The sequence below is a fragment of the Dicentrarchus labrax genome, unplaced genomic scaffold (genome assembly GCF_905237075.1).
Source record: "Dicentrarchus labrax unplaced genomic scaffold, dlabrax2021, whole genome shotgun sequence".
In the NCBI taxonomy this organism is placed as follows: Eukaryota; Metazoa; Chordata; class Actinopteri; family Moronidae; genus Dicentrarchus; species Dicentrarchus labrax.
The window spans coordinates 28,367,644-28,392,330 of NW_026136707.1; the positions used below are offsets into that span (position 1 = coordinate 28,367,644).

The window sequence follows — 24,687 nt, forward strand, 5'->3', positions numbered from 1 at the left end:
GCTGCCTAGTTCAAAAGTGTCAATCATAAGGTAGCCCCACCCAAAAGCATTCACGACTTTAACCTCTTTTTTACTATAAATTGCACCATAATTTACTAAATGAACATCATCATGTATAAAAGGAGATGTTAAAAGTCAATGGGCATGACTTGCTAAATATTGTCAGCCTTTATGATTTGGAGTGGCTACACACAAGCATCAGTGGCTGTCCTAGACAGCTAAATTGAGAACTGTAAAGTTAAGTTAAAACTGTTCAAGAAACAAAACTCCTGCAAAGCAGCCGTACCAGACTTACTTTACCCTGAAGCACTGCGCTCATCTCTGGTGTCCACACACAACTTTAACACCTCACTGGAGAAATGCAATGTTCAAGCCTGCTTTAAGATATCCACCATCACCCCCATCCCCCTAAAATCAAGAACCACAAGACTACAGACCTGTCGCCCTGACTTCTGTGATAAAATCATTTTAGCGCCTTGTGCTTTCCCACCTCAAAACCATCACTGGCAACTGCTGTTGGCCCTGTAGGCAAACTGCAGGGGCTCCAGCAGGTCTGTAGACGATGTTTTAAACATGGCTCTCCACTTCCTCCTCCAGCCCACTGAACCTATGCGAGGATCCTGTTTGTGAATCTGACACTACCATCCCTGCCATGTTACAGCACAAGCTCTAAGGTGTGTGTGTGCCGCTTTTCTCCCTGTATACCCGCAGCTGCACCTCCAGTCATCAGTCTGCCAAGCTCCTGAAGTTTAGAAAAGAATAGAATCAACTTTATTGTCACATTTACAATCATACACAGTACACCGGATAGTTACATTTGTTCTCTGTATTTAACCCATCCCAAGTACTAGGACCATTGGACAGTCACTGTACAGCACCCTGGGACCAACTCCAGATCTAAGCCAGTGCACTGGTCAAGGGCACTCATTGAAGATCTAACCTAACATAATGTTTTTGATGGGCCAGCAACAGAGCTAACCACTGAGCCACTGTGCTACAGACAGCACTCCCTCACATCCTCGCATCTCTGGTGGGGATAAGTCTGCCTATAGGAAATAATGAAAATGAAAACACCTTGGAGGTCAGTGCTTCTAAAGAAAGTCGAGATGGTTGTGGATTTCAGGAAGTACCCAATCTGTCACCCTTCCATGACCTGTATACAGATAACTGCTCAAAGAAAAGTTTATGACACCAATGTTAACAAAAATGAGTTGCGTTTCCTCAGTAGATCAAGCCAAACACTAAACACCTGTGTGAGCTGAATAGCTGTGATGGGATTATTCGCAAGTGACAGCCATTGTTCAGGCAATACATAATTAACTATCACTTGTAGCTGTTAGATCCTGAAACTTAACATATGTGTACACATACAGCAGCTCCTTCACACAGTGATGTGATGTTTTAATTATGGGAGAGACAGTAGGTTGCAGTGTGGAAAGAGTCAGTCCTCTGTGTCAGAGTGCGTATCTCCCAATCAACGAAGGGACAGAGTTCTACAACTGTAACCCCTATATATATATATATACATATATGTTTGTATATGTTTATATATGTAAATGGTAAATGGACCTGTCCTTGTATAGCGCCTTTCTAGTTTTCAGACCACTCATAGCACTTCTACACTACGTGCCACATTCACGCTTTCACACACATTCACTCAGTGATGGCAAAGCCCATCAAACAGAAACTAGCTCACTCATACACATTGACACACCGATGCAAAGCATCAGGAGCAATTTCGGGTTCAGTATCTTACTCAAGGATACTTCGGACACTTGGTGGGAGGATCAAGGAACCAACAACCTTCCGATTAGTGGACGACCCGCTCTGCCTCTGAGCCACAGTCGCCCTCAGTGGGATACCAATACCATGGTATACAATGGTATTAAAATGGATGGTTATCATACACTGTACATTTATATTTATTTATATAAAGTATTGAATTCTACAGTATTATGTTATATTTGTTTTTTAAAAAATGTATTCATGTAAGGGTCTTTGTGACTGATAATTATATGAATTGTGTAACTATGTATATAATGAAACCGTGATATTTTCTGAGATAGTTATTGTAGCCTGAAAATCTTATACCATTGCAACCATAATTCAGAGCAATGTCTGAACTTGGTTGTACTCACATTCTCCACACACCTCATTCAACCCCCATCCCCACTTTCCAGATGAAGTATGGTGAATTGTGCCACTCAGTCGCATTATTTGACATGATCGGGAGCAATTTGGGGTTCAGTATCTTGCTCAGGGTTACCTCGACATGTGTGCAGGAGCTGGGGATTGAACCGACAACCTTCCGATTAGTGGTGTGGAAAGAGCCACAGTTGCCCATATATGTTTATATATGTATATGTATGTATATATATTTACATTATACTATATGTGTAAAGAGTGAACATTATTGCCAACAGCAGTTTCAGTTTAGTCTTTTTTGTTTTGACACAGCCCTCTCCTTTGTTGATGACATCATCACCCTAGCATTACCATAAACACACACTAAACCGCAAAACGATTTAATTTGAAAGTTATCATACTGAATGAGGAGTCAAAGGTGGAAAGTGCTTTGTTGTTGGAATTTAATAGTTTAAATCTGAATGTTGTTTCTAGAGCAGCAACAGTAATGTCACAGCAAAAACCCTGTGTAAACTCAGAATATCTCACTGCAAACAAATCTAAAATGGCAATAAAGGAAATCATATTCCTGACATCAAAATAGTGAGTGAAGTTTAGAAAGAATGTATCAGTAGTCATTTATCTTTCCTCCTCTGATCCACTGGTAGAGAGATGAGGGCCTGGTTTCTCATCCAACAGCTTTATGAGAATTTGGAAAAAATGTAAGATACATGTCAGACTAAGCTAAACAGTTAGTGTGTTTGTGTAAAACATAGCTGCGGTGGATGAGACTGCGTACAGAGAAGATTAAAATATCCCTTTTCTACATGTTTATGCTTTTTGAAAAAGTGCATTTATAAAGTATTGGCTTGGTATTGGTTTTAAAGCGCTTATAGTAACGAGTGTAGTTGTTGTCAACTCGAGTAATCTTCAAGTTATCCTTACTGGTTCAATTCACTGTCCCCACCCCAGCCTCTCTGACCTGCTGCCCGTTGACTTTGCTCTGTGTGTGTGATATGAATAACAATAATATTTATTTTTGTATCTGAAGAACATTTAAGAGAGCCTGCTTATGCTAAAAATTGCAGTTGCAGTTGAAGCACTTAGAGAAGTTGAAATGTTTGTTGAAGTTGAACACTGCAAGAGAGTCAAGTGTTGGAAGTATTGAAAGGAGGCGTAAAGTGAAGTGTAAACGATAAAAGCAGTTCACATTTCAGTTGAAGTGAAAGCACAAAAGCTGGTTAAGTCAGTTTGTGTAACCAATGACTTAAACTGCTGTAACCACTCAAAGTAATTTAAGTGTAAAGGAGCCAGTATACTGTCTGAAGCGCTTCACATGAACAGCTAATTGCAACACTATGAATGTCACAATAAAATGTGTGCCGTTACCCCCATATTTAAAATCCAGATAAAATTAAAAAGAGCCAACCACACTGAGCTTTAAAAAAACCCTGCAAAATCCTGAAGGAACTGCATGATTGTGTGCGGGAGTAAAGTCTTTTTTGATATGGTTTGGCCAATATTTCAAATTGGCTTCAAAGCCCAGTGAACTTCCTTGAGACATGCCTAATCCTAACCATTAATTTATTCTAACATCATACTGAAGCTGATATTGGAGGCCACAATTCTTTACAGAATTAGACAAAATGTCTCCAGTCAGCTAGGTATGGTACGTATTAGGTCCTGAATCTGACCAGTGACACACGCACACACGCACACACACACACACACACACACACAGGAACTCAAACTATGAAGAATGATTCATATCCATGTCTGTCTCTTGTCTCACAAACATGTTTCATTTAGTCCAAACATCGACAACTAAAGGCCAATTACATTAACAGTCAGCCCTGTTACATACACTGCAATGTGATAGACTTCACATCCACTTGCCACTGTCTTTATGGTTTATTTGTCTCATTTCAGGTCTGTCAGTCTGTCTCTCTGTACTGTATGTGCCGTGGTAATTTGGACGAGGGAGTTGTTGCATGTGCCCCCTCCACCTGTCCTTACTGGGACTCTATTTCTGGGTCTCACATTGAACTTGACTATGTCTCGCCTGGCAACAGTGCCTGTATATGTATGCACTCTGTGTGTGTGTGTGTGTGTGTGTGTGTGTGTGTGTGTGTGTGTGTGTGTGTGTGTGTGTGTGTGTGTGTGTGTGTGTGTGTGTGTGTGTGTGTGTGTGTGTGTTATTCCAGTCTTGACTATAGCTGGACCAAAGCTGTATAGGCTCATATGGATGGGCTGTAACAGCAGAACACTGACCCAATTACCCTTTTGCCATAACAGGGATGAAGCTAATACTGGCAAAAGGTTTATCGCTTTAATAAATGTGACATTGTTGGTCTGATACAGGTTGTTTTTCATCATGTTCTGTTGTTGAATGATCTGATGGGTATCTGTTGTCTGACTCATTCGTCTTCGGTTCTGTTTTCTAGCAATCAAAATCACATACATGTAATCACATTAGAGCCCAACTGATTACAATTTTAGAAGGCAAAAGTTAGCTGATTACAAATTAAGTGATTTTTTTAAAATAGACCAATTTTGTACCGATATGACTCTGGAAAGGGAGTCTCTTAACTTTTATGAAAGAATATTTATGTAAAAAAAAAAATCAATTCTAAAATTGTATTTGTATAAGACCAATTCATAACAAAAGTTATGAAGAAATAAACACTGAGAAAATAAAGAATAAATAACAAGAAAATAAATAGCTAAACATCTGCACTGTAAAAACTACAAGCATTTTTTCATTATATCCAGGATAAACTGATTTCACATTGGCAGATATTGGATGACGATAGTGATACTGGTATGTCTGTGATAGGCCATTATATTGGTCGGCTCTAAATCACATTAATTCAGTTGAACATTACCGTCTACTAAAATACATGTAACAGGAAAACCTTACACCAAGCTGGATCCATGGAGTTGGTATTACAGCTGTGTGTGATAGCTTGGACACATGGTTGGATTGGTATTGTCTCAAGGTTACAAAATGACTAATGGGGCGGCTGTGGCTCAGAGGCAGAACAGGTCGTTCCTTAATTGGAAGGTTGTGGGTTCGATCCCCGGCTCCTGATGCCACACATCGAAGTATCCTTGACCAAGATACTGAACCCAAAATTGCTCCCGATGCCGTGCATGGTGTGTGAATGTGTATGAATGTTAGTTTCTGTTCGATGCACTTTGCCATCAATGTGTGTGAAAGGCACGTAGTGTAAAAGCGCTTTGAGTGGTCGGAAGACTAGAAAGGCGCTATACAAGTACAGGTCCATTTACTAATAACTAGTACATAGTCAACTACTAAGCAACACCCATACTAACAAAAAATATGTCTTTAACATTCAGCTAGTTATTATGCATGTTGAATAATTTAATAAGTTCTCATGCTAGCAGTCAGTCATTTGCTCTGTCTCCCATTCAAAGCAATGTCATGTATTTATTACCCTTAACCCTAACCCTATCCATGTTAACATGCATAAAATATTCATATGCTGTTTACATGGCAAAATAGAGATTCCACTTATATTCCCATATATGTGCAGCTGTGCATACTCTTATTAACGTAACTGTTAATGATGTTCTGTTTACGTCATAAGAGGATGTTTTTTCCCCAACGTTTTCCATTGGTGGTCAACAGTCTCCCTCTTTCATTTATTCAACCCCCTTCTTGAAATTCAGCATTGTGGCATTTGCACATACCCAACAACCTGTTAATGTCCAAGTCTTTCATAATGTTAAAAAGTAGGTATTTCTCCTTAGGACCAGAAATGTAGGCTTCAGCTCCAGCAATGCAAACTGTTGACTAGTTTGTTTGTTTACAACGCTGAGCAAGAGCTGACTGTAAACAGGCAACCTACGGTTAAAAAAAAAAAACAGTCAGAAACATATTCCAAATGTGCTATATACATGTCCAAAATATGCTCCTAAAACCCAAATAATTTCGGCATACCCCCATGTCTTAATTTGAAATTATTCCATTTAGAATTAGGCTGAATTAGGAATATGCTGTTTTCATTACCCTAATCAAATACAGAATATTTTCATATTTGAAATTATAGTGGAAAATGAGTGTGCATGTAAGCTTAGTCAATGTTTCTGGAACAGCATTGCTGTACGTGTTACCTTGATAAGTTCATGGACCTCATCTTTGACCAAGTGTTCCAGAACCCTGCATCATAAGATCTTGGAGCAAAATGTTTCCCACATTGACAGGCCAATGATGGTGATTCTAAGCTTAAACGTCCACATACTAGCTTTCAGAACTGTCATCCGCATGCTGCAGTCTCATCAGACTAAACCCAGTCACAGGATCAACTGGGAATAAATCAAAAGCCATGGATCAGGAGTCAGTGCCAGAGAAAGATAAAGGATGACATCAACACTGAAAAGAGACCATCTTTGAACAGAGGCAGAGATTACCCTCTCCCCCCATATACAACCACCTTAGCATGTGGTTGAATGCTAGTAACTGGGTCTTAGAGTTTAGATTATTAGATTATTTTGTTACAGATACTGTTCCCAATGGTCAAGAATGAACTTGCATGCCTAAAGGAGACTGGTGTTTGCTGGGTAACTGTGTACATGATGCTTGAATAATAATTGTTATGTAAACTTTTACTGTACTTGACTGTACTGTACAGACATTGTCTTGTATGTTGTCTATTAGCATGGGGACTGGATTTAGTTTGCACTACTTTACCAGGAGTGTGATATATGGATAATGGAATGTGTTTAGGGTAGATTTTGATACGTGATTTTAAAGTATGAAGGACATACAGAATCTATGAAAAACATAATTTGAGGTATTGTTTTAGTTTAGTATTGATTGATTGGTGCACAATAAATGTGCAAAAAGCGGAGAAATATGTTTTTAGTGTTAGTTTTACATTAGTAGATTAAGTACTATATATGTAAACACCTGTATATGTAAGATACAAAGTACGGGCGCCCTGGTTGCTCACCTGATTGAGCTGGCACCCCATATAGCAAGGCTGACACCCTGTTGATACTGCCTACCTGAGCAGGGTGTGACGGCTGCCTCGCTGAACTATTGCGGCTCGCTCTCCGATCTGAGGTGATCACACCAAAAGCATTTCTACTGCAGAGCTGCTGCTGCCAGCCCTAACTTTCTATATTGAGTTTACCTTTAAAAAATACAGTACAATAAAAGCCCTGTTAACATGGATTTCGATTCTGTCCACAGAAACGTGAGAGAGCTTTTAGTCTCAAACACATACAGGAGTTGTTGAATTTGAAATATACATTTATATTTTTTTTCCATGTCTGTGACATATTGTACTTAGGGTTGCAAAGGAGCGGATATTTTACAGTAAATTTTCGGAAACTTTCCATGTAAAGATAAGCTGGGCAATTTTGGAAACATGCCAGTTTGGAAACTTTCATGGGAATTAATGAAAATTATGGGAATTAATGGGAATTTAGAAGAATTAACTGGAAAAGTTGAGTAATTCATACAATATTGAAACGTATTTTCTTTGTATTTGTACTACGTTGGTCATTTAAATGTCGATTTTAAATGCTCTTACGCACTTGTTTACATTGCTGCTTTAGTCCTTTTAGACCAATTTACGCATTGCACGGTGTTGCTGTGCGTGCAATACAATGTAAAGTTTTGTTTTCGAGCTGGTTTGCTAAATAGGCTAATATAGCTAACAATAACACTAGCCTGCTACTGCCCCTGGTGGCTCGAGAAAAACGCCACAGCCGCCGGAATTTTGCAACCCTAATTGTACTCATTGAAACTGTAATGAAAGGTGTATATGTTGCTGGTATAATGTCAATAATATGACAATGAACAGATCATTTCATTTTCACTCGCTGGAAAAAAACAAGATCTGCCATGCGGTGCAGAAGCGCATGGCAGATCAGGCTTGAGTCCTTGCTGCACTGGCCATGGATTTGACTCCAACCTGTGTCCCTCTCTTTCTCTCTTGAGCTGTCCTATCGAATAAAGGAAAATACAAAATTTCAAATGGAAATACTTCAACTTTTAGAGCACTGAAATGTAATTTCAGATAAGTTTTGGATTTCCTGTAATATTTTGTTTCAATATCCTAGTCTGGTTCATGAACGTAGTGCATGCATACATCCATGAATAGTTAGAAGTAAAATGTGATGGTAAGCGGAGGTCATTTGAATGGTTCAAAAGCACTGCAATTGTGGCTCCAAACAGGAACTATAATAGAAGTGTGGACTAGGAGTACCCCTTTTCCACCAAATTAGCACTGGGTCTTGAACCGTTTCTGCTACTGTATATATTTAATGTCAGTCATAACGGTGGTACTTGGAGAGGCTGATATTTTCTGAGGTGGTGTAAAAGGTTTTAGGCACACAGATCTAAACCATGACATGTTTTGCAGGTGGTACCATGTTCACCATGGCAACGATGGTGCATGCAGATGCAGCAACCGGAAGCTCCTTCAAAGTACATTTTTGTTTTAATTTTTATTATTATTATTATTACCCATGACAGTAATCGTCATCTGAAAAGGAAGCACAGAGTTTGGATTAAAGAGCAGCAGGTCTTGAGACAACCAATGCACACGGCATCTTCCAGCCACCCAGCTTCCCTCCATTGTAGCTGTGGTCTTTCAGACAGAAGACCGTGGGAATGAAAGGCGAACCATTGCAATAATTAAGAGTTCTCACTAAAATAAGTGCTGGATGGTGGATCAGATGCATGCTGAATTTAACACCGACTATAATACTGTTAATTCACCATCTATTATGTGTGTGTTTCCTGTCTGGTGTTTGAGAGAAGGCCATGTCTGCCTTCACTGGCTGTATATTGTTGCAGTCAACACGACCAGATATTTAGCCTGCTAGATGATTTTTTGGGTGTGTGCGAGGCATCTGTGAGCTCTACGTGAGTCCTCAGGTCACTTCTTTAAACAGTTTACACAATCACGGGAGTGAGTGCTGATTTGCCTCTGATCTGGAGGCATTTGTCTGCGATCTCCAAAAGCTGTCTGAGTGGAAAATCAGGGTTAAAATCATGCAGTGTGGACAGTCTGTCTTAATATGGCTGATATGACAATAATAGGACACATTCTGTAGATGTTCCACATAAAAAGCCTACCAGGAAAACGTGATTACACGTTTATACTAATAACCCCCTCCACTGGTTGTGTTATATAACATATATATATATATATATAACGATATAATAGTCCCTATAGTAAAGATGGGTAAAAGTACAAAAATAAAAATGTGGTTGTTAAAAAGTAGAATTCTTTATTGTTTGTGGACACGTGAGCTTGTCTGATATTGCGTGACACCCTATATATATATATATATATATATATATATATATATATATATAAATATATACTCAACCATAATGCCTGATCATTTACCAGCTGTGGGCTCATTTACAAGCATTTTATTAAATGTAAGCTTAAGGCCTTCCAATGACATGCTTAGAGTACTTTTGAAGTGAAAAATGTGGTTTTGCCTTATTTGTATTTGTGTTTATTTTTCTACACTAACATTATTTGGAGGGATGTTTAAAGTTTTCCTCCAGACATGTATTAAAGCTGCAGGAGGTAACTTTTTGACATATTTGTAATATCCAAAGTTGTTCAACCATCTGACAAGCACTTCTGTTGAATAAAACTGGCTCCATTTAGGGTTAAAAGGATAATATTATCATTTAAATTGTAGTGATGTAGAAGTGTAATGAACTTGACCTTTTCTCTCAGTTTGGAAAGACCAGTTTCCTCTGCTCTGTGCTCCTTGGAGTCACCAGCCACTTTTATTTTTTTAATTGATCACTGAGGGTGTTCAGCAGGAGGGTCTTGTGTGTGTGTGTGTGTGTAGGTTCACATCACAGTGAGAGTAAACTGGGGAGGAAACGCTATATAACTCCATACACTATAACTAAACACTATATACCACATACACACATCAGTGTCTATAGTGTGATAGAGGGACGTCAGAGAGCTGCCATAGTCCTGCCAGATCTCAGACCAAAGGAATGAAAGAAGCAGAAGTTGTCACTGATGTTAGGGATGTTGTTTTGACAGATATTTTGATTGCATTATTTATGCTCAGTGTGATCACTTTACGTCGCAAATTAAATTTTAACTGAAAAAACGTTTAGAATCATGATAATGTAACAGTTTTTGGGGTCTACCAAACAAACATGTTTTCTTAAATCTGCAGAACAAGATTTGTAGGTATCTCTGAAAAACTACAGTACCTCATTACAAGGCTATTCTGTCACACATTTTACCTTTATCCAAAAAATTGCGATTTTGATAATATTTGAATCAGTTGTGCAGCACTATTTAAAAGGTTAAATTTACCACGTGTGTATATAGAAATACATATACAGATCTATCAGATATTTGATACACATTTTAACCAATCAGTGTATATTAAATGGAATACAAAATATGCCATACTCAAATGATAACCTGAGAATTCATTGCTAGGGTCAAGAGAACTGTAGTACCCTGATAGGAGGTCATGTCTAGTTCAGGTTGAGAAACTGCAACCTATAGTTGAAACATAATATTGAATAGTTTTTGGTCTGTCAGAAATCCAGGATCATGTTCCTATCTAAACAATTATTACACACAAGCGGTTCACGAACAGAGACTTTGAAGTTACTACATCGCCATTACAAACAATGCTGCCAAGGAGGGTCATATGAGTGTGTATGGCAGTACTGTCACCCATACAATGTACTGTGTGTCATGATGTCTGTCAGGCTGATGCTGCTAAGTAACTGAACTAAATTAATAAAATAACTAAATTAATGCAGACTATGTGTTCTTTTGCATTGAATAGTGTGAGGGCAGCATTTTTTAAATTTAAATTGAGTGTCAGAAAAATAGAGCAAAAACTTTAATTTTTAAAATGTAATTGTACATGCTCATTGGATTTTGAAGTTAACTTTCCCTACTGGCTAGCTTACATTAAGTTAAGTTGTGCGTTTGGCAGCACCATTCCCACAGGCTTTCACCAAGTCTTCTATTTGATTTCTCTTTGCCTGTGTCATTCCTGCTTCCTTTTGTTTTTGTCTCTCTGGCACCGCCAAGTGAGAAGGGTATCTCCGAGTGTGAAGTGCTCTTCCACTCCTTGCTGAAAGCACCCTGCAGTAGCAGCATGGTAATTCTGCTCCTCTATCTTTCCTCTGCATCATGTTTACCTAGCAACAAGCATCACCGCGGCTGGCCATCCCATTGGTCATTTGAAAACGCACCGGGGACCAATGGCAAGGCTGTTGCCATGGTACGGTGTGTAGTTGCCGGGTGGAATTTTGCTGCAAGGCACGTGAGTCTCAGAGTCTGCTTGCCTCCTCGTGCTGCCGCTGTAATCTCCACTGTCTCGTCGTTAGCACAGATGAACGTAATTTAGTGGAAGCCAGTCAGTAACTCTGTGAAGCGAATTACTAACGTTTATTCGCATATTTAGTAATAGAGCCACAGCACTTGGGTTTGAGAACTATCAACAGATAGAAAGAAAAACGGCGAAGTATACGAGTGGGAAACGACTGCATCTATGCACAGTTTAAGTCGGTGCTTTTCTGCCAATGCAATATGCTGTATCACAACCTACCAATGTACTGAAGCAGGGTTTGAGGGAGGTTTAAAATATATCATACCTATCATTAGTATTTTAAATCAAAAATCAATGATAAAAAAATATATGAAGAAATAAAACATTTTAACAAACCTACTGCTGTAAAAACAACAAACAAACAAAAACATGTTTTAGTACCAAAAATTTAAAGATCAAAACTCAAAAAGACAAATGGATTTTAGTACTGATGAATGGACAAAATAGTGATGTTGTGTGTATATTCAAAAAGCCCATGTTTTAATGACAGCATTTAAACTTGAATTTAAATATGGACCATGTTTACATTATTGGGTTGATACTGATAAATATACTATCTGAGGAAAAATGTGATTTGAAGTAAGATTTCTGTACATGGCATTGAGTCAACATATATATTAGGCCAAAATAGGTGCCAACATTAAATGTTTTTTGATTGAAATGTTCTTGCTCCATGGGATTTTATTTTCAGTCATATTTGTTTGTTTGTTAATGGCATATCTAAAATAATACTAATAATAATTTGTGTTGAAGTGCCTTTGGTGGGTAACAGTTAATATAGTCCTTATAGTGAACAAACCCCCTTATAACTAGCAGAGAAACTACAAAAGAGTTTTGTAGGTTAGCTGTTCTATGTGTTTGTACTATATGAATGTTCTGTCATTCCCAGCGCACACAGACACACACTTGTTCACCTGTTGCTCATCTGTCTGTAATTGTGGAGCTGAGATAATTGTGGGGTATGCATGGCATGATGAGAACAGAAATGCGCTACACTCCATGTTTCTCCTCAGTGCAAACACTCATATGCACACAGTCGGCCATAGTGAAAAGTAGAGTTAAACTTTGTCTCCTTATCTTTTTGTATTTGCAGGTGCCCAGCCACCTTGCATGCCTACCCATATATACTTGACATAAAATAGAAATTAGTGTACATGCACAGGTGAAAATTGGTGAAAATCTATTCTAGATCAGTTTTATTTGTTTACATTGTATTCCCTACATGCTAGTTCCTGCCTTTTTCATCATGACTGTACTGATGAAAAAGGCAGGTGCCTGTGGTGCTTATGTTTTCTGCACATGCAGTGACTGTTAATTGTGATGCAAGTGGAGATATGATGGATTGCTTTTTGAATATGACAGATGATATTTGCTTAATGAAAGTTGTTACTTGCACCTTGTCATTCATGCTTTTCATATGTTTTGAGGAAAAACTCCCCCTCCCCTCTCAATGTTTGGTTTAGGGCACAAACCATCCTTTTCTATGTAAAAAGTGGTATGGATGGACAGACTTCCAATGACTAATGACTACTAATATTTACTCCCAGCACTGTATTTGAACCTTTTACCACAACAAGTTCAGTTTGGTTTGGATCAAAGTGGAGCCCCTAGGGTGGCAATCATACAGAAAATAGTCACTAAAAGCGTGACACCATCCATTGTCTTCCTGTGGAACTGTGAGTGTGACATGCACTCCTCCTTTGCACATGCTCCTGGCTCCCACTCAGAGTTGGGCATTAGGAATTTTTGAAGCAGATCACCTTTACTGATACATCTACATGTGATGACTTGTTTTGCTTTATAACGTTGCTTCCTGCTTGTTCATGGCTCATGTCTGAGAAAGATCATTTTAATGCAAGCTCTATAATTATAGCATGTTATTATGGACATGTATAAATACATTTATTAGGCCATGCTATATTATTTTTAGCTGTGACCGGTTTACACTGTGGTCAGCTGTTTTCAGTGTGTGGGAGTAACAGTGATTTGAACCATAGGTTCTTGAGTCTCTGTAGATTACCATGGAAAGCTGCAGAAACTGTAGTCAGAGGTACACTACAAAGCCAGAATGCAGTAACTACACTTGCTGAGGGTTGCCTTGGAATTTAGCTCTGTTTTGCAAAATAAATAACCAAATTTGTTGTTACTGCACATAATAGAAAAAGATATGGAAGGCTGAGAGCATAGTTCAATATGACAATGCAGCGGTTAAATTGCAGCAATGACAACAGAATAAGCAGTCTTGTTGAAAGTGTACTGCTGGTTCATCCCTGTCCCCAGAATGAATCCAGGATTATCAGGGGAAACCATACCATGGTACAGCAGGCAATTACAGTAAGCAAGCTCACATACTGACTGATTAATCTGCACAGGTTAAAGTTTAAAATTACATGAAAAAGGGAGAAGTCAAGTGACACACATTTCTCAGTGAGCTGTATTTGAGGGTAGATTTTCCTTTAAGGAGCTGTCAGCTGGTTTATGACACTGTTTGTGTGCTGAGCTGTTCCCAGGCAGCATTGTGCCTGATTTAGCCAGAATGCTCGGATAGCAACAGCAACTTTTAGCTTTGGCTGGGGTTATGAGGAGAAGTCAGACATCTCAGCTGTAGAGAGTCACTCAGTGACCATGTGCTTCTGGAAGCCTTTTGCCCCGTTCCCCCGGCTCCATCTCCACCCCTCCCCCCTCTTTCCATTTCTACCTGACATCTTCAAACTATTTCCGCGTCATTCCTGCCTCGCGCCGTTTGAAGACACACTGAGAAACTAAGCCAACGCCCCTCCCACAGACCCGTCCGCTACCCTATCACACACAGGGACGGGACTTTATGTAGCCAATCAGATCACAGCTGCCGTAGCGTCGGGTAGCAACAGAGCCCGTAGAGGGTGCCTGCTGAGTGAGGGTAGAGGCTGCCTTTACCCGAGCACAGAGAAGTTGGAACATGTTGAAAGACTGAATGAACAAACAGCCTTTACGTGTTACATGGTAGCAGTAATACAAGCTCATATATTTAATGCTGATTTGCCATATTTATAAAATATAATATTAAAAACTGCTGTGAGTGTATTTTGAATGTTTGTTGCGGGGGCAGCCTATGTATTAATACACATATCTGTTGTATAAGGGAGTACATTTTAATGGCGCTTATCAATATAGACCTATGTCCCTTATTTATTTTTAATTTTTTTCATTTTACCGCCCTCTGGCCCGGTTCTTCACAAACATTTAACAATGAGCTTGCTCAGACCATAAGCTGTACTTAATTTACAGTTACTTTTGCAAACCTTAAGGAAATGGGGCTTGGAATAGGTTTAGAAAAGTAAGACTTTTTTGAGTTGGTGGGATTTTTTTTTTTTTTTAAGTATTTATCAATCGGTCTTCATCCATAAAATGCTATCATGGGTTTAAGTAAAGGTTGTCTATGCATGCGTGTATATAAAGTTCCAGTATATATATCCCGCTGTTACTATAAATGGACAGGACATGAGAGATCCTGGAGCGGACTACTGCGGTCAGATGGAAGGTTACTGTCCCGCTAACTCACCCGGCTCGTCGACGTTGTTTCATTAAAGCAGTCGGCCTCTGACTGCTGCTCGATAACATTCCTTGTAAAATGTCGTTAATGTCACGTTTTCGTCCCGTATGTGTATCTACTGTGGTTTTACCGGTAGCTTATATGTGAGTCTGCGCCAGACAGATCAGCTCCGACCCCCGCCACAGGCATATGGTATAGTCCCTATGGCAGGGTTGGGGGGACCGTGTGGGAGAGGAGCACGGATTCCGTCTAACGGAGAAGCACGGAAAGGGAAACGGGCGAGAAACATGAGTCGAAATCGCCCTTGTGATGGTTTCCATCTTGAAGGAATAAAAAATCTCCCTCACTGCTGAGAGGGACGAGTGGAGGAGGACGTTAGTGTTAGAGAAAAGAGCGGAAGGAGACGGAAGAAGAGGCGCCTTAACGAGCGATCAAAGGCGCCCGACAGCAAGCTCAGGAACTTCACTGGATTTGGTTTCTTTACTTCGAGGCGACTCTCAAGTTTTGGGTTTTGCAGTTGAGACTTTTACTTTAGTGTGATTACCTCAGACGCGGACTTCTTCCTGGATCGAGTTGGTAAACAGAGGACAATATCGGAAGTACAAGTTTGGAAGTACAATGCAGGCCGTCCGCGGCTTCTCCTGTCTCTTCAGCACGGGGAAACATCTGGTATCTAACCCCAGATACTGGATCTAAACCTTTGTCTCCCGATCGCTTTCTTTCGGCAGCGTGCAGATGAAGTGCAGTGTCCCTGCTTCTACGTCGCGTTGTCTCTGCAGACAGACCTGTTGGACTGTGGATATCCAGTTAGAGTAACTTTCTCTGGAACTACACTCTCTGCGAAATCAACACGTTGCAGGGGACAGGGTTGTTTACATGTGTTTCTTGTCACAGAGACATCCTGTATGGTGTATGGGCAATGCATTATTGTTTGTCTTTTTGAACGTGCTCCTTCTCACCCCAGCAGAGGCCGACCACCTCCTCCTGTAGGCGGGTGAAGGGGAGCAATCCACACAGGTTGTGTAACATTGCCAGTGGAGGGCTGTGTGTGTCACTGGATTATCTGAGTGATAACATCACTATACACTGCTCTACTCTGTCCAGTGACGAGTCCCCCCAGAAAGCGGCAGTAATTGGAGCTATTTTTAGCGTAGGATGGGGTAAAAGCAGGCAGCTGGAAACCCAACTCCCCTCCACCTCCTTTTCTTCCACCCCTTCTGTCACACTACCTCGCTCAGCCCACCTGGCAGTATGCTGGGCGAGTCTGGTTAGCACAGACTTGACTTACAGCTAGTTAAGGTGTTTTGCATGTAGTCTTGAAGAAAAAAAGAAAAACTGGATGAACTTATTCCGCTGATCTCTTGGATCCATATACTGGCCATGGAGTCTTAGTAAACTGGGAATACTAACTGTACTGTACTGGACACATAAACTGTACTGGATTACTACTAAGATGTCTGAAGAACTACTAGCATAAGCAAGTAGAGTATATGCCTTTACTCCTGGGACATTTCGCTCAAACTCTTAATCAGAGTGGCCACTCTTTAACATACTGTTAGAGAAGAAAGGCCTACTTTTGACTTAAAATATCAGTCACCAGCGATCTGCAGCAGTACAGACCTACAGCACCCAGAAAGAATGCATGAAACTGCCGAAACCAACGTAACAAAAAGCTAACCTGACTAACCAAATATTCTATTTCCCCCCACTCCCTAGACAGAGAAACCCAATATATGTAGAATGGGATATTTATATCTATAGTGTAACTCCACAGAACACAGAGATTACTTCCTTTATATTTTTACTTAAGAGAGACAAGCTGCCTGTATACCAGTTGGTTGCCTTAGAAACCACAGTCACAAAATAATAAAAAAAAAAGAAAAAAGCCAGAGAAGACGGTGCCTTTTGATTGGTTGGTCGGTTTCCCACCATTTCAAGATTCATTGATTTATTTGGATGTAAACGGTTAAAAGTGAAGTCTAGGATTGAAAACGCATCCAATGACAGTTACCTAAACCCCGACAAACTCTGTGCATCTGTCAAAGTTGTTTTGATTGACAGTATTTCCCTGCTGGATTGAACAATTGCCAAGCATTTCCATGGTGATCACATCCTCATCCGTGGAGGAGAAGACTGTGCCCTCTTGCAGGATGGTCCAATCAGAACCCTGGATCACCTCTGCCCTGCTGCGCAAGAACAAGAGTCAGTACACAGCTTACACACACACACACACACACACACACACACACGTATACACACACACACACACACACACACACACACACACACACACACACACACACAAAAATCCCACTGATTAAATAATGTAAGCTCTTTCTTACTTCATAGCATAGCCACAAGTGTATGTGACTCTACTTTCATAGTAATCTGTGTATTGATACTTGAACGGTCAGAATCCTGGCAGCTCTTGATGTGAATTGTTAGCATGTGGAAAACACTTAAAAGTGTCACAAGCAGTCTGTCAATGCCTCTCTTTGCCAGGTGATCATTGGCCTGCATCTCCATTGACTCCCCAGAAAAATTAGGAATATAATATTTAAACTTGTATCAACATCATATCCTTTGGAAGTTGGAACAGCAAGGGAAGAAATAGGGTTGGATGTTTTTATTGATTGTACTTTATAGTGATCCCAGTTTGATCATTGATTGACTATAAATACTTTATAATCTTCAAACCTAAAAATAAAAAAGACAGTCCCCCTAGAAAGTTGTGACTGCAACAATTATTACAACTATTTTTTCAATTTTCACTTTCTGCTGCAATTTCATTGCAAAAAGAAATCATAAAAACATTGCAACATGCATACATTTTTCTTTAGAATAGTTACCATGAAATGGGTCATTTTAGGCCACAAAATCCCCATCAAAAGCCTACTAAATCTTGGAGGAACTGTTAAAACAACATCCTCTGAAATTGGTTGTCCATGTTCCAATGTTCATCTATTGTGGGGGTCCTTGACATGAAACATTTTCGGAACCCCTGGTCTATACTGCTCATAATGATAGAGAAGTAGCTAGCTTGCTCCACAACAAACAGAAGTTTACGCAGAATATATTCAACTCAGAAATGGGGAAAACACTGGGTGTGTTTTGTGAAAAGAAGTACTGGCCTGACTTTAACTTTTCTTTACCAAGCAGCTGTTTATCACATGGTTCTTTATATTTACATGTTATAAGCCTGAATCAGTAACGGCTGCTGCAAATGTTTTAATTTTGATGTCTGCATGTTGCTGCAGTGTTTATCTTCAATTGAGTTGTGAGTTATCCTCACAATAAGAAGGTCCTGGGTTCAGATACACAGATAGGCAGAATGGATGGATGCAAATGAGTTGAGTGTGTGTATCTCATATGACAAAATATACATTGTCTATAATAATATAATGGCCAGTTCATGTTACTGTGTTATGACTGGTTGTGTGTGTGTTTGTGAGAGAAAGCATGAGGACAAGACACCTTTCATATATTGTTCAAGTCCACTTGACTGGACTTTATTGATATGATATATAACAAATTGACATGTCAGTGTTGATAGTTTGTGTTTTTTTGTGTTTTGGGAATACTTACAGCCAATAATGATAGTTGATAAAGTACCAAAACAATAATGATAATAATAATTGACGGCATTCTCTGCTGCAGCACTCTGAATGAGTTTGGGTTCATTTAGAGATTGAGATGATCTGAAGCTACAGTTTGTGAGAATTTGTATGGTTTATATGGCACAGGCTGTGTTAAGTTTTTAATACTCTTAACACATGATTTGTGGATACACATTTGGATGCAGGACTCCAAAGAGGTTTGCTGTCTGTTATATGATGTACCATACAGCAGTTAATTGTTGGAACATTTTGAGATCAGATAAGCCTTTATTGATGCCCAGAGGGGAAATTGTGTATTTATTTCTGCTTAATGTTGACTACTAATGTTGCCCTGACACTTTGTGGCTTCCTACTTCAGCTTTCCCTACCAGCACTGTTGCTCACTTATCACTTGCCTTTCCTCCTTCTGTATTAGTTTCAATCATTTTTTAACTCTGTTGTCTTGTAACAGTGTAACTCTGCTTGGTAAAAGCCCATTAATAGAAAATCAATAATTTCCTGGGGAAAAAATAACATGTATATTATGAATAAATCAAGAACTTGTATAGAAAAATGTGACCTGTCACAACCCTAGTTGAATGTATTTTATTACTATTTGTCAGAAGTCCATGTCCCTGCTACCCTCACAGACTTTAATTGACATCAACTATGACACCATGCACCTCTGTGAGTGCAGAAGAGTGTGTAGGCTCCAAACTCTTAGTTAGTTACTTAAGTAACTTGTAAAAAATGTGCACAAATGGCTTAAAAAGTCAGCGACAGACTTAAGAGGAGTGAGCGGTAAAGTTTATTTAGACATAAGGGGGGGCATGCAAAACTGGGCCCTTCTGTCACTTAAAAAGGTCAGCCACAGTAGTTCCTACAAATAATGTTTATATGTAAAGCAATTCCCTCAGCCCTTTGTCTGCTTTTCCACCGCGAAGACTAGACAAATTAGTCTGTTGACATATGAAAAAGTGATTTTTACATATACGTTTTGTGCACAGGCATAAACACATCACCTGAAATTCAGCATAAGGACAGTTGCTTATTTTAACCTTTGCACTATCCCGTGTTTTAAATACTGAGCTTAAAGGCATATAATTGTGCCACTACTTCCTGTTGTAAATAGTTGAATATTGTAATACAAGCATAAGTGTTATTTGCCTTTTTACATATATAGTAGTATATATGTAAAAAGGCAGTATATCAATATTATATAGATATGAGACCAGGTATTGTCTTAGATTTTGGAGATGGTAATATCGTATTATGGAATAAGAGTTTTTTCTTGGTTTTAAAGGCTGCATTACTGTAAGGTGATTTAATTTCCTAAAGGTAGAGGCTTGGCGGTAGAGTAGATCGTCCACTAATCGGAAGGTTGTTGGTTCCATCCCCAGCTGCTCCGGCTGCATGTTGAAGTATCCTTAAGCAAGATACTAAACCCTTAATTTGATGCTGTGTAATCGGTGTGTAAATGTCTGAACATTTGACAACGCTGTCTTCAGTAGTCAAATTCTGACAGACAGAGTTTTGGTTTCAGAAGCATTTATTAACAGGTTGTGTGTTTTCCACTCATGCTTCTATATTCTGCATGTCCTGTGTGGTGGGGAATTGTTAGATGAAATGAAGGTGGGTCAGAGTCAGTTTCTTTTGCACCATTGTTCACCATTTGCAAATTGTTTTGTAAGGGACAAACAGTCCCTTTAATACTAGTAAAATCAGCAGACTGTCATATGAACTAATCTTCATGTTTATACAAGTTCAGTTTTTATCTGAACAGTTTCACATGAACACATACATTACACGAGAAAGTAGATATCAATAGTGCTGAAGATTTGCCTAAATTTACGAAACAATATGACCATAAGGTCTGTTTTGTAGCTTTTCTAGAGCTTTTGATTATATCACATGATCATCATTAGCAGACAGCATTTTCCTAGTTGTCATGGAATTGCAAATGTATACATTTTGTCGTTTTTTTGAGCACTTAAAAACGGTTCATCTATGTTACCGAAATCAGTATTGTAACCAAGGTATGTTCACATTTATTAAGCTTTTCTCATTGCTTTTATCAGGGAATTTCTCCATTTGACATGGTTTGTTGATTTTAGGTTTGTAGTTTTTAATCTCTTCTTGTGAAGCATTTTGAAGAGTCCTCTAAAAGTTAAGATATTATCTGTGTTGATCAGTTTTCCTATAGTTCCATCAGTTATGAGAGGTCAGGTTTTGAACCTTGATCACGCACCTGCAAGGCACTATTTAACCAGGTGTCCCCCTCCTTCATTATTAGGCCTGTGTAATCTACATTTAGTTTGCTGTGATGGTGACTATTGCAGTCTATTTGTGATTCTTCATTTCTACCATGTGCTCTTCCAGTACTGTGAGTTTGATCAGTTAGCATGTTACTGCACTGCTGAGACGATTTTTTTATTTTATTTCAATAGAAAAAATAGCCAACCTCAATAAACATGAGACATCCACACACTAATCAACTTCTATAAGTCATTTAAGATGTCACGTAATAGTGTCAGTTTTATGAGGATTCTTAGTAATTCTTTAAAGATATTTAGTAAAACAGGCTCTGATGGGATTTTTCATACTTGTTTCTATGTTGGTAATTATTTGTTGTATAGGTTCTTTATGATCAGTCTACCATGTGTCACTCAGCTCACTAATTCCTTAAAAAATATAACTTACCTTTGTGAAATTATTTAAACAATTGTCTCAGGACACTTTTCAAATAGAGCAGGTCTAGACCGAACTATTTATAACATTATTTACAGAGACCCAACAGTACCACCATGAGCAAGACCTTGGTGACGGGGGCAAGCAGGACCATGGCAGGAGGCTCCACCAGGATCCATGAGAACCTGCGAGACGAGAAAGCACAAGAACTCCGGGGAAGAAGTGAAATTAGTAACTAGTTAGCTAATCTACATCAATTGCTGGCCTGGGTTTTGCTAACTTTAGCAAACTTAAGATGTGACTATATGTTGCTTTTATCTTTTAACCATCTTCAAAATGTGGTTGTCTTTTCAACAAAGATAAGCCTAGCACATGGCATTTCTAATTGCAAGAAAGGAGGGAGTTGTATGGTTCTGACCGAGGTTTGCTCAACTGTTATTGGAGCACAGAGCAAAATGGGGCTTAGGAATGGTCAGTTTATATCAAGTCAACGTCTTTAGGCTGTGGAAGACAGCAGTTTCTTAAAAAATTTTCAGTGTAGCTTATGGCAGCATCGCAGCTTGAAACACTCTTAAAGTCACCAACAGCGTGCTGCTTGACTTATTGTAGCCTTAGACACAACTGATCACAGCAGTCTCTTTGACACATTTAAGTGTTAGGTGGCTGTATTGAACACTGCATGAATTAGTTAACTTTTAGTATATTTTTAAAAAATCCCCACAGAGGTTTTTTTCTGTTAGATTTGGAAACACAACATCTGCTGTGAAAACTGTCTAGATATGCGGCTACACATTCTTTTATTGGTAGAAAAAGTAGATTTTTAATTGCAAAAATTCATAAAAATAAGTTCAATTTAACATGTTAAAAATATAAAATATTATTTACACTCAAAGCACATATTACCGAAACTGAATCCAATGGTACCAAAAGTTTGACACAACTCCTTTTCATTTTTGAGATATAGCCATTTCTGTATCATACTATATTTAGTCACTAGGGGGTTACTCCTTCCATCCCTATCATTCTAGTGGAAATATCTAACTATTAAAACAAGTGTTTACAGTCTCATACTTGGAACAATTTTGAAAAATTTCAGTAGATGTGTTCTTAGTTCAACTACTATGTTAAATACTGCAGAGGAAATTATTAAATCCCTCTGTGGACATCAATGGACTGTTTCATTGTTCCAGTGTGTAGGATTTAGTGGCATCTAGTGGTGTAGTTTCAGATTGCAACTCATTGTGCCTTTACAAACGTGATGGACAAACTACAATGTTTGCGAAAAACATGAACACCCCCTATCTGGAATATATTTTTGGTTTGTCTCTTGTGGGCTACTGCAGACACATGGTGGCTTCCATGGAAGGCGACCTGTGACATCTTTAGGTAAAAACAGTTTGTGCTAATGTTGATAAAAAATATGTTTTTTCTTTTCAGGTGCTTAAAAAAACATACCTATGAATATTCCATTTCTGCTTACAGATCCTCCTACATGTTACACACTGCACTTTTAAGCCCACTGTCCTCAGTGAGGCTGAGGTCTCTATATCATTGCTTGGTTGATCTTAAGTCCTTGTTGCCATTTGTTCGCAGCATATCAGAAGCCCGATCCTGCCATCTACTCTTCACCTGTGGCAACATATGAAGTTTGCTGATATAACTAACATGCTTTTTTTCTCTGTACGTTGGGTTTATTTCTAAACCAAAAAATGTTAGCCGCTGCATCTTCCAGGCCTTTAATCAGAACTAAGACCACACCACACTTGTTTCTTGTATTAGCAGGATGGATTTCGGCATCTTATTGATTAGCTGTAAGGCTTTGTGGTCTTGCTTGTTGCTTTTCAGATCTTTCAACCGCATATGAGCCTATGCGGAGGTCTTCATCTGTTTTAGACTCCGGGATTAAAAGTAAGGAGCTCTAGTCCTTGTCCCAGAGGCTTTAGATCAACATGACCAGTAAAATAAGTTTTATCAGGGAGTTTCTCCTTTTGACATGATTTGTTGATGTTTTACACTTAATTTTTAGGATTGTAATTTTTTAATCTCATTTTGTGACTTATTTTGAAGAGTTATCTTAAAGTAAAGATAGTATCTGATCAGTGTTCATATAGTGTCATCAGTTATGAGGGGCCAGGATACGAACTTTGATCACGTACCTGCCAAGCACTATCGCAGTGACTGGGATCTGTGTGTTATCTCTCCAACTTTCTAGTTTTAAAGAGACATGGGGTCAGTAGTTGTATGGTTGTATAAACCTTTTGTAATATGTTAATTTGTCTGCATCATCATTTGAGATTTGATTTTAACCTTAATCGTGACTTGCAGTCAGCTTAGTATACTTATTTGAGTTGCAGCCAGTTTAGTAATGCATTTTATTTTGTAAGCGCTTTTCTGAATACTCAAAGACACTTTACATAAAATCATAAAAGCAGCAAAAACAGCATCGAATAAATATAAGTATATATGCTTACTATGTGACACGTACACTCCTATTTTAATGATAAAATAGCTTGTGTTTTATTCTCGCTATATGCAGCATAGCTTATTTTTACACTAGAAGTCTATTTTCTTCGATTACATGCGTGCATCTGCAGTGATTGTGACATACAGGAAATAATATTGAAATCGCAATATGGCCAAGTGCAACTAAATCCTAGAAGCCGTAATTTTTTGGTAAAGGTAAAATGTCTGACAAACAGCATTATAAATACTGTACAGCTGGGCTACACATTCCACAGACTTAAGAAAACATGTTTATTTTGTTCAGATCCCAAGAAATTTCATAATTATCATTTTAATAGTTTTCTTCATGAAATTGAAAATTGTTATGCAAAAATTACAAGGAAGTAATTGTTGGTTATCAATATTAGCTTACTCAAAACCTATAGTAAACTTTAGTCCATAAAGTGTCTTTCTTTGTCTCCTTGTTTCTCCTTGTTCCTAATAATTCATAATTCGTTTTCAATCTGATAAGAAAAAAAACATACTGAGCATTTACCTGTGTTCACAACAGTGAGCAGAAGTAAAAGAAAAAAATTCTTCTACTGCTCTTGTGTTGTGGAAGTTATACATGTGTGTTTGACATGTTATTATTGTGTGATATTTCAGTTGTGACCGTGGACACCATGTATGTGTGTTAAGTTCAGATTGGCTGCTGTTTTTAAGTTAAACATATCATTTGGTCATCAGGTCAGTAAGTTTTATATAACACCATCATTATGCCTCTAAACTTACACATGCTCTTTGCAACTTACTAACAGCAGCATTTTTAAACACACAATGTTAGAATCTCTGTCACTTCTTTGTGTTGCTGTATTATCATGTTCAAAACTGTTCAACTGGACCTGCTGTGCTATTGGGTTTGGG

The 24,687-nt window shown here is 38.7% G+C and overlaps 1 protein-coding gene across 2 annotated transcripts in view; it reads left to right on the forward strand.

Annotated features, from left to right (window-relative positions):
• The window catches only part of dyrk1b (dual-specificity tyrosine-(Y)-phosphorylation regulated kinase 1B), a 61,507-nt gene that overhangs the window by 8,558 nt on the left and 28,262 nt on the right, over nt 1-24,687 (forward strand). The window contains exon 1 of one of the 2 annotated variants that reach the window (XM_051407291.1): nt 13,429-17,239. The exons of the other annotated variant lie outside the window; for it this stretch is intronic. Within the exon in view, the coding sequence (XP_051263251.1) occupies nt 17,137-17,239 (103 nt within the window). The 5' untranslated portion in view covers nt 13,429-17,136. Of the gene's footprint in view, nt 1-13,428; nt 17,240-24,687 lie in introns of those variants that run through there. 2 annotated transcript variants of the gene reach the window in all.